This window comes from Stegodyphus dumicola, chromosome 4, assembly GCF_044657685.1.
Source record: "Stegodyphus dumicola isolate Sdum_Otavi_A_Nest chromosome 4, ASM4465768v1".
NCBI lineage: Eukaryota > Metazoa > Arthropoda > Arachnida > Araneae > Eresidae > Stegodyphus > Stegodyphus dumicola.
This window is the reverse complement of record NC_140771.1, coordinates 34,115,444-34,132,179: the sequence shown is the minus strand read 5'-3', so window position 1 is coordinate 34,132,179 and position 16,736 is coordinate 34,115,444. Positions and strand designations below refer to the sequence as shown.

General features: G+C 34.9%; 1 protein-coding gene across 3 annotated transcripts in view; it reads right to left on the bottom strand.

Moving 5' to 3' along the window:
• Positions 1–16,736, bottom strand: part of LOC118205483 (uncharacterized) — a 91,434-nt gene that overhangs the window by 11,660 nt on the left and 63,038 nt on the right. For all 3 annotated transcript variants that reach the window (XM_085814716.1, XM_085814715.1, XM_085814714.1), the window contains one exon: positions 9,186–9,368. In XM_085814716.1, coding sequence (XP_085670842.1) covers positions 9,186–9,365 — 180 coding nt within the window. In that variant the 5' untranslated portion in view covers positions 9,366–9,368. The remainder of the gene's footprint in view (positions 1–9,185; positions 9,369–16,736) is intronic.

Here is a 16,736-nt window from a genome sequence, read left to right as displayed (position 1 = left end):
TATTCAAAAATTTGTCTTATTCCTGTTGCCTCGGCTGCACAACACAAATAATGTATGAGAAAATACATTTCATATATATAGAGAGAGAAGGATATATTTATATAATTTTGGTCCAGCAGATTTCAACCAACAAGGGAGGTGCACAACTACATGCTATAGCTGTCATATATAGAAAATTTCAACGTTCTGAGGCTACTCGGTTTTGAGTTATGCGAGATATACGTAAATACGTACGTACAGACGTCACGAAAAAAATCTGTTCTGAATTCGTTTTAAATCAGTTTTATAACCCGTTTGGAGAAAAAGAGTCTTTTATTCCGCCCTTGCATATAAATGTCATGCAAAAAAAATCGTTAAATTGCATTCGATAGCGGTCAAAATGGATATTTTCGTTGAAGTATGATACCTAAAATTTTTCGTGATTACAATACTTAAAGTAAAAAGGTATAAAATTAATTTAGTAAATGAAAATACGCAATTATTTCTTTGATTATTAAGTTTTATTCCTTCCGTATGATTTGAAAAAAGTCATTTAAATAACAGTCCGAATATCTTATATTTTCCTAGAATTTTTTTAATTAAAACAAATGTAAAATAGAGAGGATTATTTTAAGCGTTAACTAGACAAACATCAAATAACTAAATTCTGTTCTAAAACCTAGGAGTGCAGATCTCAGTGCTTTCGTGACATGATATTGGTGATTCGGGTCACTAAAAAATGCAAGAGTAGCATTCCTTCTTAAGAGCTTAATGAACGTTTCTACTGGACACCAATTAATCTAATAATTTGAAAGCTTAGAGTTAAAAGTGAATTCAAAAGCTCCGAATGGCGAGAAAAATGCGAATTGTAGAGTTTTTGAATCTGAAATCTCTTTCAAGATTTACAAAAATAAATTATTCATAAACCTTTTTTTAAGACTCATGAATCCTCGAAACGCAGGATTCGAATTTTCCGTACCTATAATAAATGAAGCAATTACGAAATATTTAAGTATAACACTGTCATTTGTATAAAGAAACTGCAATACGCAGCATTGTTTCTTCATTTTTGTACGTGTTCTGAGTAATAACGACAGCGTTAGCTGAAGATGCCTATTATGTATATTAATTTACTTTATTTGAGTTTTTCAAATCTAGATGTAATTTATTTCTTAGATGCTAAATTTTACACGGAAGAAAAAATTATGTTTTGTTTGTAGTATAGGAAACAAATTTGAATTAAATTTAGATTAGTTTTGTAAAAATTACGAAATCTAACGTCTAGTAAGTAGTTCATATTATTTTTCCCAGATCTTACAATTTAAAAATATTTTTTCTTAATTGACTTTTAAAAAAACCTTAAAGATTTCAGTTTTTAACGGTCGTCCAAAAGAGTTTAGAAAGGTTTTTCTATGTTCTCGCTAAGCTCGCTGTTTACCAGGCTGCTGCTGCACTCACTCCTGCTAACAAATTTCTTTTTGGCTTTTTATTTTCATTATTAAGCATTATTTTCTTCGCACTTACCTCATATATAGTAATTTAACAGCAAAATTACAAACGTTTTAAAAGCAGCATGTGTTTAAAATTCCTGAGCATAAATTGGCATAAATTTTTGCATTTTTGTTTCAGTGTTTTTTAGTTTATCATATCAATGTACAATTTTCTTAATGAGATGGCTTTCAAAACTTCTATTTGTTTTTGTATGTGTGTTAAATTTATTAATTAAATATCATGTCCTTCGCACTTACGCTGCATAAACTTTAGTTGAATAGCAAAATCGCGAAATATTTACGAACAACATATCTTTAAAATTTCCGATAGACAGTCTCGCGCGCTGGAGGTAACAATGTTTTAATCCATACAGCACACTACTTGCTTTCAAACTTGTAGGGTTTATATTTATTTTAACTAACATTTATTTTAAGTTTAAACTATCTTTCCTGTCAAGCCTTACTTTCCCCTGGAACTGCCAATGCCAGAGTATGTAAATTTTAGTAGAACGCGCAAGGATTCAAATTATCAGCGGAAGTATTCTGATTTAAATAGAAAGGAAACGAGTTCGAGAGGTGATATTCTTACTTCACGAGCGCAGAGGTAGTTGGCCAGAAATTGAAGAACCCCGCGTTTCGGCCTGTGTGCTTGCCTGGAAGTAGTGTTAATCGTTAAAGTGATCTTCAAGTTTGCTGAATTAGCAGCGGTATTGTAAAACGCGGTGAGTTAGTTACTTTTAGAGAGCCTCGTAGTTAGAGTCTTGTCTTTAGTTTCTTTTCAGTTTATTATTTTTATTTGACCGCCGAGTTGGCGCAGTTTGTGAGCGTCAAGAGCACCCACTTGTAATTTATTACGTTGAATAAAAAGGGACTTAAACCCTTAACAAGACTCTGTTTTTTATCCAGTTTTCACAGTCACCTCTTGGTTGCGTGCAAGTTGGAGGCGCGCAACGCTACATTGGCGCCCGAACACTTATCGAACTGAAATGGCCGAAAATTGGATGGAAGCCGCTGGACAACACCAAGAAATGACAAGCCAATTGGAAGGATTTGGATACCTGGTCCAGACTTTGAGAGCGTCAATCAAGCCAAACGTCCATTTCGACGGAAAACATTCGGTGGCGGTATTTCTAGAAGGTCTAGAAAACCACTTTCAGCTCTACCCTGTTCCTGAAAGACAAAAAGTTGCCATCGCCACATCCGCACTAAGAGGACAGGCCGCGCTATGGTGGAAAAATATAGGCAAATTTTTATTAGGGGAATTTGGAAACCAGACATATACATTTGAAAATTTCAAAAAATCGTTAGTAAAGGCCTTCCCCATAGTGAAAGATCGCGCACGGCTGGAAGCCGAACTATATAGTTTCTATCAACGGGATATAGCAGAATTGACGGACTTTATTCTACGAAAAATTAAGCTGACGGATATGCTGTATGGTAAGAAACCCGATCCGGAGATTATTGAAATAATCTTACCAAGATTGTTACCCGCTGTTCAAGACTACTTTGAAATTAGAAACCCAAGCACATTGCAGGAGCTCTTCGAATTGGCGATGAAGTTTCAAAATCGCAGAATAGCGGAAAAAGCCAGAGGGGCAACGTATTTTCAAAGTACCCGAAGGAAATCTTCAAATGAGGAAATCAGAAATGGAAATCGCTCTTATGGGGGAAAGAGCTATCAAGCTAACTCATCGAAACTCGAAGGTCAAGGCCCAAAAAGAAAATTCGAATTTGAAAACAAACGTCCGCGTACCCAGAAGGCAGAAGTTGAAAGGAAAGCTTTAAACGAGTAGAGGGGTCTGTGAAAGTGAGGGTCCAGACACCGGAAGTTTTAAAAAAACCCTCATATAGACATTTAAATACGGTCATCGTAAAAAACTCACAGCTACCAATTATACAAGTCCTGGTTGGAGATGTACCAGTAGAAGTCCTCATCGATACAGGAGCAGAAGGAAATTTTATGAGTGAAAATTTCTTCAAAAAGAATTTTTATAGGGTACGATTATTTAAAACAAAAAATACGGAAATTATAGCGGCGCAAAGAAAAACATGTCACTGCATCGGGAAATTATCATTAAACTTACAGGTAAAAGAGGAAAGCCTCAAAGTATTAATTTTTGTATTGAAAAATCTGCAAAATTCTCTTATTTTAGGTATGGAGTTTTTAAGGGCCGCGAGGGCCAAATTAAATTTTCAAGACAGTTCCGTGGTGTTGGAGATGGACCAGAGGGTGGTGGAACCTGTGGAGACACCGCAAGTGGACCTTAGCCATCTGTATGACCATGAAAGGCAAGCAATACAACAAGTGGTGAGTAATTTTTCTAATTTGTTTTCAGAAAAACCAGGAAATTGTCAAATAGTCACGAACAAGATTCAATTAAATGCCGAAAAACCTTGTAGGACTAAACCTTATCGGTACGACAAACAAAAAGACGTAATCATCGAAGAACATATTCAGGAGATGTTAAAGAATAAAATAATAACGCCCATAAATAGTGAGTACGCGAGTCCAGTCGTACTATGTAGGAAAAAGAACGAGTTTCCTCCTTCGGATAAAAGGGCTTGGAGGTTTGCTATTGATTACAGAAAACTAAATAGTATCACTAAATTTCCAGTTTACCCTTTGCCGGTTATAGACGAGATCATTAGACAGATCAAATCGACAAGATACTTTGGACTTAACGTCTGGCTACTATCAAATAGCTATGAGACCTGAAGACATACATAAAACCGCGGTTATAACAAAATCGGGCACTTATGCATTTTTACGCATGCCCTTTGGGTTGTGTGGGGCCCCATCAACATTCCAGAGAGCTATGGAGATTGTTCTAAAGCCTGTCCTAGGAAAATCAACTTTAATTTATCTAGATGATATAATTATAACGAGTAGTACGTTGGAACAACACATTAATGATCTAGAACAAGATTTTAAATTATTAAAAGAGGCCGGTCTTACAATTAACGCCTCAAAATGCAAGTTCGCAACTAAAGAACTTAAATATCTCGGTTATAAAATTTCGCAAAAGGGTATAGAAACGCAAGATTCAAAAATAAAAGCTATCAAGAATTTCCCACCGCCCAACACCGCCAAGAAACTTTTTTCTTTCCTTGGGTTATGTTCTTACTATCGATCTTTCATAAAAGATTTCGCTAATATTGTTGAACCACTCTTAGTAATCAAAAGAAAAAGGGTAAATTTACGTGGACAGCGGAAGCAAACACAGCATTTGAAAAATTAAAAGAAGCGCTCATTAATGCCCCTGTTTTAAAATTCCCGGAGGGGGACGAAAACCTGGAAATTGCAGCAGATGCGTCAGACTATGCGGTGGATGGGGTTCTTATGCAAAATAACCATCCTCTGGCATTTTTTAGTAAAACGTTGAATCAGACACAAAGGAATTATACAGCTACAGAAAGAGAAACATTAGCCGTATTAATGGATGTACACAAATTTCGAGTTTATTTCGGCAAAGCGCCAGTAACAGTCTTTTCGGATCATGCGGCTGTTGGTAGACTTTACTCGGGGAAAAACCTAACGCCCAGGTTAATAAGATGGGCTTTAAAACTCCAAGAATATAATATCACAATAAAATATAAACCGGGTAAGGAAAACAATGTAGCTGACGCCCTTTCTCGTATAAAACTGGACGATGAAGGAAATGAACTTAAATTCGCTGTGTTTGCTTCAAAAATTTTAGATTCTAGAGATACAATTATTACTGAACTGAAAGCTGATCCTGAATTTGGAAATATCTATGCATATTTGAAAGACCCCGAAAGCTTTGAGCACACAGATATCGATGCGATAAGAAATAGAGCAGAAAACTATGAAATAATAGATAATTTATTATTTTATACGAAAACAACAAACGAAAATCTTGAGTACAAACCAGTCATCCCAGCCTCGCTTCGATTAAGCATTTTGAAGGAATTACACAACGCGAAAACAGCGGGCCATTTAGGGGTCAGAAAGACTTTAAAAAGGGTACGCGAGGCGGTATATTTCCCGCAATTATACAAAATAGTAACGGCGTATGTCAGGTCCTGCAATCAATGTCAGTTAATAAATGATATTAATTACAGCCCGGCCGGGTACTTAAATAGCATTCGCGCTACATTTTCGAATGAAATTTTAGGCATAGATCTTCTTGGTCCCTTGCCCCAGAGCGAGTTAAATAAAAATCGTTTTCTTTTAGTAATAGTAGATCATTTTTCAAAATGGACAGAAATTGTTCCACTTAAACGCGCGTCAGCCAAAACAGTCGCAGATGCATTCTTACACAGATATATTTTAAAATACGGTGCACCGATAAAAGTCATTAGCGATAACGGAAAACAATTCATTAGTCAAATATTTGAAAACACCTTTAACTAATATTTGCAATGGACTTGGCATACGCCATATCAAAATGGTTCCGTATAGACCACAGGCAAACATAGCAGAAAGAGTGATTAAAACATAGTAAAAATAATTCGCAGTTACGTGAGCACACATCACAAGCGCTGGGATGGCTACATAAATGAATTAGCTTATGCTTTAAGAACGGCAAATCACGATACTACGGGAAAAACCCCAGCAGAATTATTTTTAGGCAGAAAGTTAATTACGCCTTTAGATAAATTATTCTTTGTACAACAAATAGAGCAGGAGTTTAAACAAAAAGATGTGCAAAAGCTGATTGATCAGGCGCTTAAAAGCTCGGATACGGCAAGAAATAGGCAGAAAGTATATTATGATAGAAAACGCCGTGAAGCAGATTTTAAAGTTGGGGATAAAGTATTGAAGCGGAAATTTTCTTTATCAAGTGCCCCAGACAATTTTACGGCAAAGCTAGCTCCAAAATTTGAAGGTCCCTATGTAATTCAGGAAATCAAAGGAGTAGTATTATATCTTAAGAACGAGAGAGGGGAGGTCTGTAAAGCAAGTCCCGACCAGGTGAAAAAATACTATAATCCAAATGATTTTGAAATCCTTAAAAGTTTCTTGCAGGACTCAAGTCTGAACGAAGTAGAAGGTCCAGAAATAACAACAACTATTCCACCACCCAAGAAGCAGAGAACTGAAGAGAGACCTAGCTCTTCTACAACCCGGACGTCGGTATCAAAAAGAAAAAATAACTTTCAAACTCCAGCGTTTAAGAAAAACAAGAATACAGATGCACCGCGTAAAGAAACCATGGTAAAGAGCAAAACACCATCTACAACGGATCGCAGGAGAAATTATACATCAAGGAGAACGCGCACACGGCCACAGAGTCAGGTGCCAGCAAGGCCGCCGTTCCGGAAACTGAAACGGCAACAGGAGCAACAAAAATATCAGGAACAGAAGAAATTCAAGAAGGACTCCAGACCGGAGGACGTCAAGACCAGCCGTCCCAGGGAAAAACGGAAATGCCAACAACCAGACGATTACTCCGCCAAGAGGCCAGCATGTAGAGGACGCAAAAGAAAAACTAATGTGGGCGACACTCGGAGGTCAGTAAGGAGAAGATTGACGTCCATGAAACCTCTAACTTGGGACCAATATTGCCAAAAAAGAATGACGGAGTTTCAAGCATCGAAAACTCAAAGATAAGTTAAAACCTTCTATAATTTTTTTTTTTTTTTTTTTTTTCTCTTTTGTTCCGAAATGTTATGTATAAGTACGAAGTTCTATGTTTTGACGAAAGTCAATATGTCTCGGTTGAGTCTTAGTTTTGTTTTACTCTATTTAGCTAAGGCAAAAGTATTATTTTCTTTAAGTATAAAAGCTAAGAACAAGCATTTTCTGTTGGTCGAAAGACTAATTCTGTTATGTTAAAGCCAAAATTTGGCCGAAGATAAAAATAACTTCGTATTCTTGTATTAATAAGAATTTTAGTTTCAGTGCCGCCAGCTTGGCGAAGAATGAGTAAAGTAAAAATTTATTTTCTCTTATTCATTGTATGGTAAATTGTAAAAATTATATCTATTAAAATTTTGTAAATGTACGTAAATACTTGAATGTTATGTAAAAGTAGAATTTAGTCTAGAAGTATAAAATTTTAGATGCTAAAAGTAAATGCTCAAAAGCAATGAAGTCAAAATTTAAGTATTAAATTGTAGATAAAGTCATGCTTTAGAGCGAAAGCCTGCATGTTTAAAGATGAATGAGGGGGAAGTTAGAATGAATGTGTTTTGTAGGGTTCTCCACCTACACTTGAATTTTTAAGAATGTTAAAGTAGCTCATTGAGTTGTAGAATGTCGAGTAAGGTGTGTCTATTTGGTCGTTGAATTCTAACAAATCATGGTTGTTAGGGGAAGTGTTGTAAGACTAAAACACGAATATTCCCGTTTGACACCACACATGGTGGAGAGCCAGGGTAAAGTTAAATTAATGCTTGAAAAATTGAATGAATGTGAATTAAGCAATAACTAAGGAAAAAGAATCGTTTAAAAACAAAAATTTATTCTGTCAAGAAAGTGTAAATTATAATGTATTTAGAAAGATACTGATACTTATTCCTTCCAGATGCTGGAAGGAAAAGACCAAGATTGATTGATGAAGTCCAGGAAAAGTTGCTGTAAGAAGAGAAAGTTATAAGTATACACAGAATTTTAGTATACAATTTGTTACATAAGATTTTTTTTTGTGTAAACGAGGTTCTCGACAGTTAGTTCAGAATTATAGAAACTTACAACAGGTCATTTGTAGGACCTGCTTCCAAGTTTTCCAAATTCTGGCAGCGGCAAATGTAGGGTTTATATTTACTTTAACTAACATTTATTTTAAGTTTAAACTATCTTTCCTGTCAAGCCTTACTTTCCCTTGGAACTGCCAATGCCAGAGTATGTAAATTTTAGTAGAACGCGCAAGGATTCAAATTATCAGCGGAAGTATTCTGATTTAAATAGAAAGGAAACGAGTTCGAGAGGTGATATTCTTACTTCACGAGCGCCGAGGTAGTTGGCCAGAAATTGAAGAACCCCGCGTTTCGGCCTGTGTGCTTGCCTGGAAGTAGTGTTAATCGTTAAAGTGATCTTCAAGTTTGCTGAATTAGCAGCGGTATTGTAAAACGCGGTGAGTTAGTTACTTTTAGAGAGCCTCGTAGTTAGAGTCTTGTCTTTAGTTTCTTTTCAGTTTATTATTTTTATTTGACCGCCGAGTTGGCGCAGTTTGTGAGCGTCAAGAGCACCCACTTGTAATTTATTACGTTGAATAAAAAGGGACTTAAACCCTTAACAAGACTCTGTTTTTTATCCAGTTTTCACAGTCACCTCTTGGTTGCGTGCAAGTTGGAGGCGCGCAACGCTACAAACTGTTGAGTTTGCTAAAAAATTAATTAAAGGTTTACAAAATATGAAATATAAAATTCGAAATTCAAAATTCTGGCTTCCAGATGCACGTGTTCGTATGGAGGACTACGTTATTCAAAATTGGATGGCCCTAGGTACCACTGTTTTTACATTGTGCGAGAAACATACATACATTCATGCAGATTCTTCATTATTGAATTTCTTTAAAAGTAATAGAGGGCGATAATATTTCGTGGTAACAATCTGAAAAGTGATACGCCGCCAAATCCTGTTTCGAGACTAATAGCCCATTCAGGCTAACGCCCTTTTGGGCTAAAAAGTTCTGCATTTCACGGGAATTCTCTAGGAGAAGTTAATTAAAATTATTCGTAGTTTCCACTTATTACGTCGCTATGGCAGTATACCATGCGATGATTAAATTAAATTATACTCATACCCACCTTAAAAACGGCAGAGTCATCTGCAATGAATTTCGAACTGCTTTGGTGTCTCCAGAAAATTCCAAAGATTCCTTTACCTCTGTTAATCCAATATAGCTTATCGGGAAACGTTTGGTTGTCGAGATGAGGTACTAGGAAGTCTTGTAAAAGTCTCACTCGAGGTTTACTAAGCACAGGCATGTTCTGAAAATAGAAATAGCACTCATTTAATTGGATGAGTAGGATGTTTTAAAAATCCTGCAAGATTCAATAGACTTTGTGTTCACACAATTCTTCACTCCTTTTTTATTTTTAAAACCATTCGTCGTAGACATACAGGGTGTTTCATAGATCATGGTACAAACTTGGAGAGGTGATGGAGTGTACTAAAACATGCATTTTTTTATAGGAATGTAGCCTCTGAAATGGAAGGTTAAGGCAGGAACTCAAAAAAAAAAAAAAAAAAAATACATGAGGGGAAAATGTGTTTATGTGCAAAATCAACAAAGTGCTTCTTTGTAGCAATACAGTATTCACAACAAATGTTCAAAATTGCTACCAGCAGCAGTAATACATGCTTGGTAACGTCGCAGAAGGGATTGATGCTCTTCAGATGGACCCATAAAAAAAATCAAGCTGGATGAATCTGGTGAACGGGGTGGGCATCGAACGGGTCCACCACGGCCAATCCACAGGCACGGAAATGTCTCGTCCAAGTAATTGCGGACCCGCACGTGGTTAGGGGCTGGTGCACCATCATGCTGGAACCACATGCAATCACGAACGACATCCGGTACATCCTGGAGCAATTCCGGTAGCATCTCTTGCAGAAACTTATGATAACATAAGCCATTTGTACGTGCAGGTAAGAGGTATGGGCCTATGAGGTTGTCGTTAACAATACCCGCCCACACATTCACGGAGAAGCGGGTTTGGAATGCATGTGGACGTGTGCCGTGTGGATTATGAGTTGCCCACACGTGCATGTTGTGGCTATCGAAGATGCCGTTCTGTGATAAAGTTGCTTCGTCCGTGAATAGCACATCGGATGGGAAATCCGCCTGTAACGCACACTGCTGCAAGAACCAATGATAGAAATGAACTTGAAGAGTGAGAACTCGTAAGAAAGTTGCCTCGACGGAAATGAACTCTGTCTCTTGCAAGGCGTGGACTCTCTGCAAATGGTATGGATGCAAACCATTTTCATGCAATACTCTCCAAACGGTGGAATGACTCAGCTGCAGACGACGTACAATAGCTCTTGTACTTGTCTGAGGTGATTCATGCACAATGTTCAAGATGGATTCTTCGATGCGAGGTTGCCGTGCACTTCTTCCACTCCTAGTGTCAGAGTTGGCTTCATTCACACAGAGACCGATGCAACCTCTCGAACATTGTGTGCTTCCGAAACCATTCCTGGTGCAACCGTAGCGCTGCTCTGCCGTTCCCATTAGCAGCACCATACATGAGATGCATGTCAGCCTTTTTCCTGTGCGTAAACTCACCCATCACGTTCGACATCAAAGTTGCGAATGATCCTCTGATGCATCGGATCGTGGTTTGTCCGGCTCACTATCGCCCTCTACCGCTGCATTGCCAGCCAATCACAGCTGTAGTTCCTATTACTGTCCCTTTTTTGTTCCTATTACTGTCCCTTTTTTGAACATTTATTGTGAATACTGTATTGCTGCAAAGTCATTATTGCTGCGAGTCTCGGCGAAGGCTGCAAAGAAGCACTTTGCGTTGAGTTTGTGCATAAATACATTTTCCTCTTGTGTCGTTTTTTTGCGTTCCTGCCTTAACCCGTCACTTTAGACCCTACATTCCTATACAAAAAATTCATGTTTTAGTATGCTCCACCACACCTCCAAGTTTGTCCCATGATCTATGAAACACCCTGTATATTTATTTATACAAATGTTTCAAATGACGCAAATACTCATGTTGTTCCTTTTTTTAAAATTTAAGTATCAATATTTTAAAAATTACGAAAACAAATTTTTTATAAGTTTCTCTATGTAGAAGAATTTTATACTCATTATAAAAAATAAAATATAAAATGTTTGATTCCGTACGGTAATATTAATTTAATTGGCTGTAAAGTTCTAGTTAATTTAGTCATTGGCTAGTAGAACTTTAGGGAAGTGTTTAGCAAATATTCACTGGTCTTCATACAATTATAACATATAAGTCCAAAGAAGGGTGAAAATACCTTTTTATTCACTCAAAGAAATACTAACAGACAGCACCTCTCGGGCTTACAGAAAAGCCTCCACTTAGGGTTTAACTTTATAAGGTATTTCTCCCGCCTTCTTAGCATGCCTGCGTGGTGTAATGGTCAGCACGCTCGGCGCGTATTCGAGAGTTTCGTGGTTCGAATCCCGGTGAGGGCACTGTTCATTTTTCATCTCTCCTGCTTTCAAAAATACCTAATGTCTCTACAATTTAAGAAAGAAAATAAACTAATTCTAAATAAAGATGGACATAATTAGCTAAAAACATATTAGCCGAATCTGTGCAAAGATAACTAACCAAGTTGGCCCGTAATTAAACCCCAGCGGCAAAACTACCAGGCACGTAAGCCTACGGCTGTACGTAATAAGGTAGGCTTAAAACAATGACGTGGCTGAAGGCAGAACATGCTGTACTGAGAACTTCTGAGGTGCTTAGCTCAGTCACTCCCGTAGAAGTACGGAAGTGACTGAACTTCCCATTAAATACTGGTTTTAGTCGATGCTTGTGTATTTTCTTTTGAAATAAATCTGTAGTGCTTTTCAGTGAAGCAAACAAAATTTCATTCATATTTTCATAAAAGAAAATCAAAAACTCTTTTTCTCTCACTAAATCAAACAATTGAGTTATTTTCTATATTCCTAAACACAAAACCCGTTTATGTCTCAATTAAAATAAAACGGTGGCACTGAAGTTTCAATTATGCAAGCTCTAATTAAGATTAAGCATACTGTCTTGGCTTTATTTTTACTGAGCTAAAAATTACGAAAAGAATTTACTGTTTATATCCATAAAACAAACTAATAATCTGATTCTTTTCCAATTAAATTCCAGGTCAGACTATGTATCATTCACATACATTTAAATTAATTTAATATAATGATTCGAATCTATGAATGCCGCAATTCTAGAAAATGATATGAGATTCAAAAACTCAAATTTTCGCATGCTTTCTGTGTAGTTCTTTTACTAAATTCATTCTTATTTCCTTGATGAATACAGGTATGTTTTTAAAATATTGATAATCTTAAAATTTTATTTATTACACGCAAATTTGAGGTTTTGTTGTAATTAAAAACATTTAAGTGAAAGTTCTATTAAGTACTAGTAATATTATTATTATATAAAGTTTCGGAAGCATTTTAGGAATTAGATTCCTTAAATGCATTTGAGATTCAAGAAAATCAATGATTCGTCCCTCTCTAATTTAATGGCTTCTTAAAATATTGTGTTTTGTTAATTTTATATTATATTAAATTCAAAAACACAGATTAAAATACATAAATACATCTATAACAGAAGACACCGAGCTGAAGCTTTAAAATGATCCAAACAGTTTCAGAAATTAAACCACAAATAATGTACACTGCGGAAAAAAAAGAGGGGGACCGCTCTATATCTTCCGTTCTACTCGGCCGATTGACAAAATTCAAGCAGCGTTTTTCATGTCTCGGAAGCACGACTTAGGATGTAGCTCTATTCTAACATAGTTATTTTGACACGAAATTGGACTTCTTCTGAAATAACACACTAATTTTTTTCCATATTTCTATTCTACGACTCAAATTATGCCTATATATTAAATTTTGTAAAATTTCATGCGAAATTTACAGAGAAATTAAAAAATTTATATTGGTGCAGTTTTTCAGTTTGGGCCAAGAATAATTCACTTGGCGAAATTTCTAATATATGACAACCAATTTCCCTTTCCCTTCCAATATGCCGAAGCGAAAAAAAAGGGCACCTCGTTCCTACATTTTTACACTGTGCAAGAGCTGAAAAAAAGTCACTTCATTCTTAATTTCAAATAATTTTAGTAAAGTGTCTATACCACATTTGATGTTTTACCGCTTTCAACAAATATGCCAAATTTCAAAACGTGACAATATATAAATTTACGAATATCTTCGAAAATTCTGAATAAAAAACTGTAATTTTTTGCAGGTATGCTTAGAAATACGTGTACTTCAAGATAGTGGTAAAAAGTTTACAGATTATAATTCAATATGTTTTTCGAAAAAGTTATAAAAATTATTTTAAATTATTTAATTCATTGAGTTACGGATTTAAAAAATAAATCATAAAAACTGGATGAATTTTATTTGGAATGAACCTGAATTTCGAAATGTGAAAGGAAGAATCAAATAAATTTAATAAAAAAGAGAGATTAATAAATATATACCAAACTCAATTAACATTGAGGAGCTAAAATTTTGAGACCTAATTCTTTTAAAAACTACTCGTGCGATTTTGACAAAACTTGGTAGTTTGGCGTAATTTGAGTCGTCGAATTGAAATATGGAAAAAAAATTGGTATGTTATTTCAGAAAAAGTCCGATTTTGTGTCAGAATACCTATGTTAGAACAGTACTATATATAAATCTAATACATATCCTAAGTCGCGCTTTCGAGACATGAAAAACGCAATTTGAATTTTGTCATTCGGCCCAGTAGAACGGGAGATATAGAACTAACCCATTTTTTTAAAAAAAATTTTCGCAGTGTATGTAATGTGGGGAAGAATTTGTCAGCGACGAACAGATGACCACATGACTAAGAATCAAATTACTGTCATCAGGGACTTGAACACGCAGTTGAACGTTCGGATAACTTTTTTACAGAGAATGGGTGAATTATGCTGAATAACAGTTGATGTATCTTAATCAGATGATACATCTCAGTATGATGTATCTCAACATTACATAGATTAAGTAACTTATGTTTTGGAGCCCTTTAGTAGATTCAATGATTCTGAATCATTAAATTTCTGATGCTACTTTATGTTTCTCATTGAGTTACGACGAGAAAAGGAAAGTAGCAGCATAGATTTCAAAGTATTATTCTGTATCGTATAAAAAGATATTTGAGCTATGGTGTAAGAGCTATTTTCGTAGCAGAAAACTTCTTGGCCATGTATATATTAAAAGGGAAGAGAAATACCTTAATGTAAAACTTAAAATTAGGCAAGAAACCAGCTTTAGATTGGGTTAGATTTTGGATAGAACTCTAGCGATTTCAGCGGTGATTAAATATAGGTTTACGTTTAACAGGGACCAATGCTTGATTGATCTCCAAATACACAGATTCTTATTCAAAATCTACGCAAATCTAAAGATAGCTTTTCTAATTCTAAATATAAATATTAACCACAGCCAAATCAATTATACTGTTTGAAGTTTCTGCAGTAGTAGGGAATGGGTGATTACGTAGCAAAGAGCACACAAAAATCAGTCAGTAGAGTTTTTAAATCTGGAATTATATATTTTTTGCAAAAACTGATTATAAATAATCATTTCTGCCATTTTGCTTTAGCATGAGATCAAGTATCTTAAAGAATAAATTCCATGAAATACTGACGTGAATACTTCGACTCTATTATACATCCCAGAAGCTCAGCAACATAGAACGTATAAGATAGATTAAAATCCATATAATGGATGTAAAATTTAATGGATAGGATTTTAAATGTGAATGAAGAAAGGTGAACGTGAAATGTTGCTTAATGGATCGTTTTAATGTGAATGGTTTTGTTATTACCAGATTCTCAACGAAAAGGATGTTTATGCATTATAGGAATGAGATAGAATGAAAGGTTGATATTTCTGATATAATATACTGGGAAAATTTGATCTCACTCTCCTAGGGGTATATGACTCTAGAGATCAAATATTCGTACCAAAGATTACACGATAACCAATTAGTAGAGTTGTATATGGTTCATGATGGGATTTATTATATGCTGCACAATGAATGCTATATATGAAATGGAATTTATAATATAGATTTGTTCTGACTCGCATTATTTTCTTGACTTTTTTCAACTAGAGGTGAAGCATTCGAAACCTCAAATCCCACGAACTGAAAAGTATCCAAAATTCGTGGCGTATAAAGATATAAATAAAACCTAAAATAAAATTGTGTGAAATTGTTTGCGATATTTTATATGTAAAGTCGTATGTAAAACTATAGTATCTTCACGCCTTTTTGGCCATCTGAGTTTTTCAAATCCTAACTCTAGAAACATCAAACCGTTTTTATTCAAAACTTTTGGAAGATTAGTTTTATTGATGTTCAACAGAAGCATTCATTAAGATCACCGTGATTATGATCATTTCGGTGATACCTAAACCTATTTGACGTGAAGTTATCTTACAGAATGCTAGTGTTTTAGTTTTTTCTGTTTTTTATTTACGTAGTATTTCGAAGAGTTATAATGTTGACGATAAAATAATATAAGTTAATGCTTTTAAAAGATAGTTACGTAAGGCTCCTTTAAAACAAAAATATTTCTTCAAATTATTTATATTAAGTAGCAAAAAAAGGTTTTTTGTGGTTTAATTAAAATATTAACTTTTTTAGTTCAAGATCTAAATTCAAAAAAGATTAAATTTTAAAAAAATCTGAAAGATTTCAGATTTTATATTCCGCTCAAAGAGGCTTTTATTTAACATTTTGTGTCTTACCTTTATTTATTAAATATCACCTTCTTCCCACTTAAACCGTAAAATTCAATTCAACAGCAATATCGCAAAATAATTTAAAAAGCGTATATCTTTAGATTTTCCGATACATAGTAGTGCGCGCTGGAGATAAAAATGATCTTTTTTTTCCCGTACAGTGCCGCCATTGCTCGCTTTGAAATCACCGAGTTTCTTAGTAAGAAACTCATAAATGCTTTACAAAATATGAAATAGGTAATAAAACAAATTCCAAATTTGGACTTCCAGATGCCCATATCCGGGTGGAGACGTACGTTATTCAAAATTTGATGGCTTTAGGTACTGTTGTTTTATCACAATGCGAGAAACATACGTACATTTATGCAGATTCTTCACTATTTAATTTCTTTAAATATAATACAAGGCTCTAATATTTGGTGGCAAAAATTTGGAAAGTGATTCAGACTTCATTTCAGAATTAATAGTCTTTCTGGGTAAACGTCCTTTGGGTTAAAAATAACAAAAAGAACAGTTCATGTTAGAAAATTTATAGAGTTTAGGATTTTCTATGGTTTATATTTCTATGGTTCTATATTTCATATTTTTATGGTTTAGGAAAAGTTTTTCTTTACTGATTTTTCTTTCTTTCTTTCTTTTTGACTGAACTGCACTTTTCATCGTTGATTTATCAATTTGCTATTGGATCTAACTACAGTTTCTCATCTACGTTTTACTTTCTTTCAAATTTCTACTTTTTTTAATTGAAAATTTTAAATTCCTTGTGCACCACACAAGACTCACAGAGATAAGTAAAAAAACAAACAAATACAACAAGACAACACAAAGTAAAATAAACTTACAAATTCACAGATGACACATAAGAAATAAATTTACAGTAGAA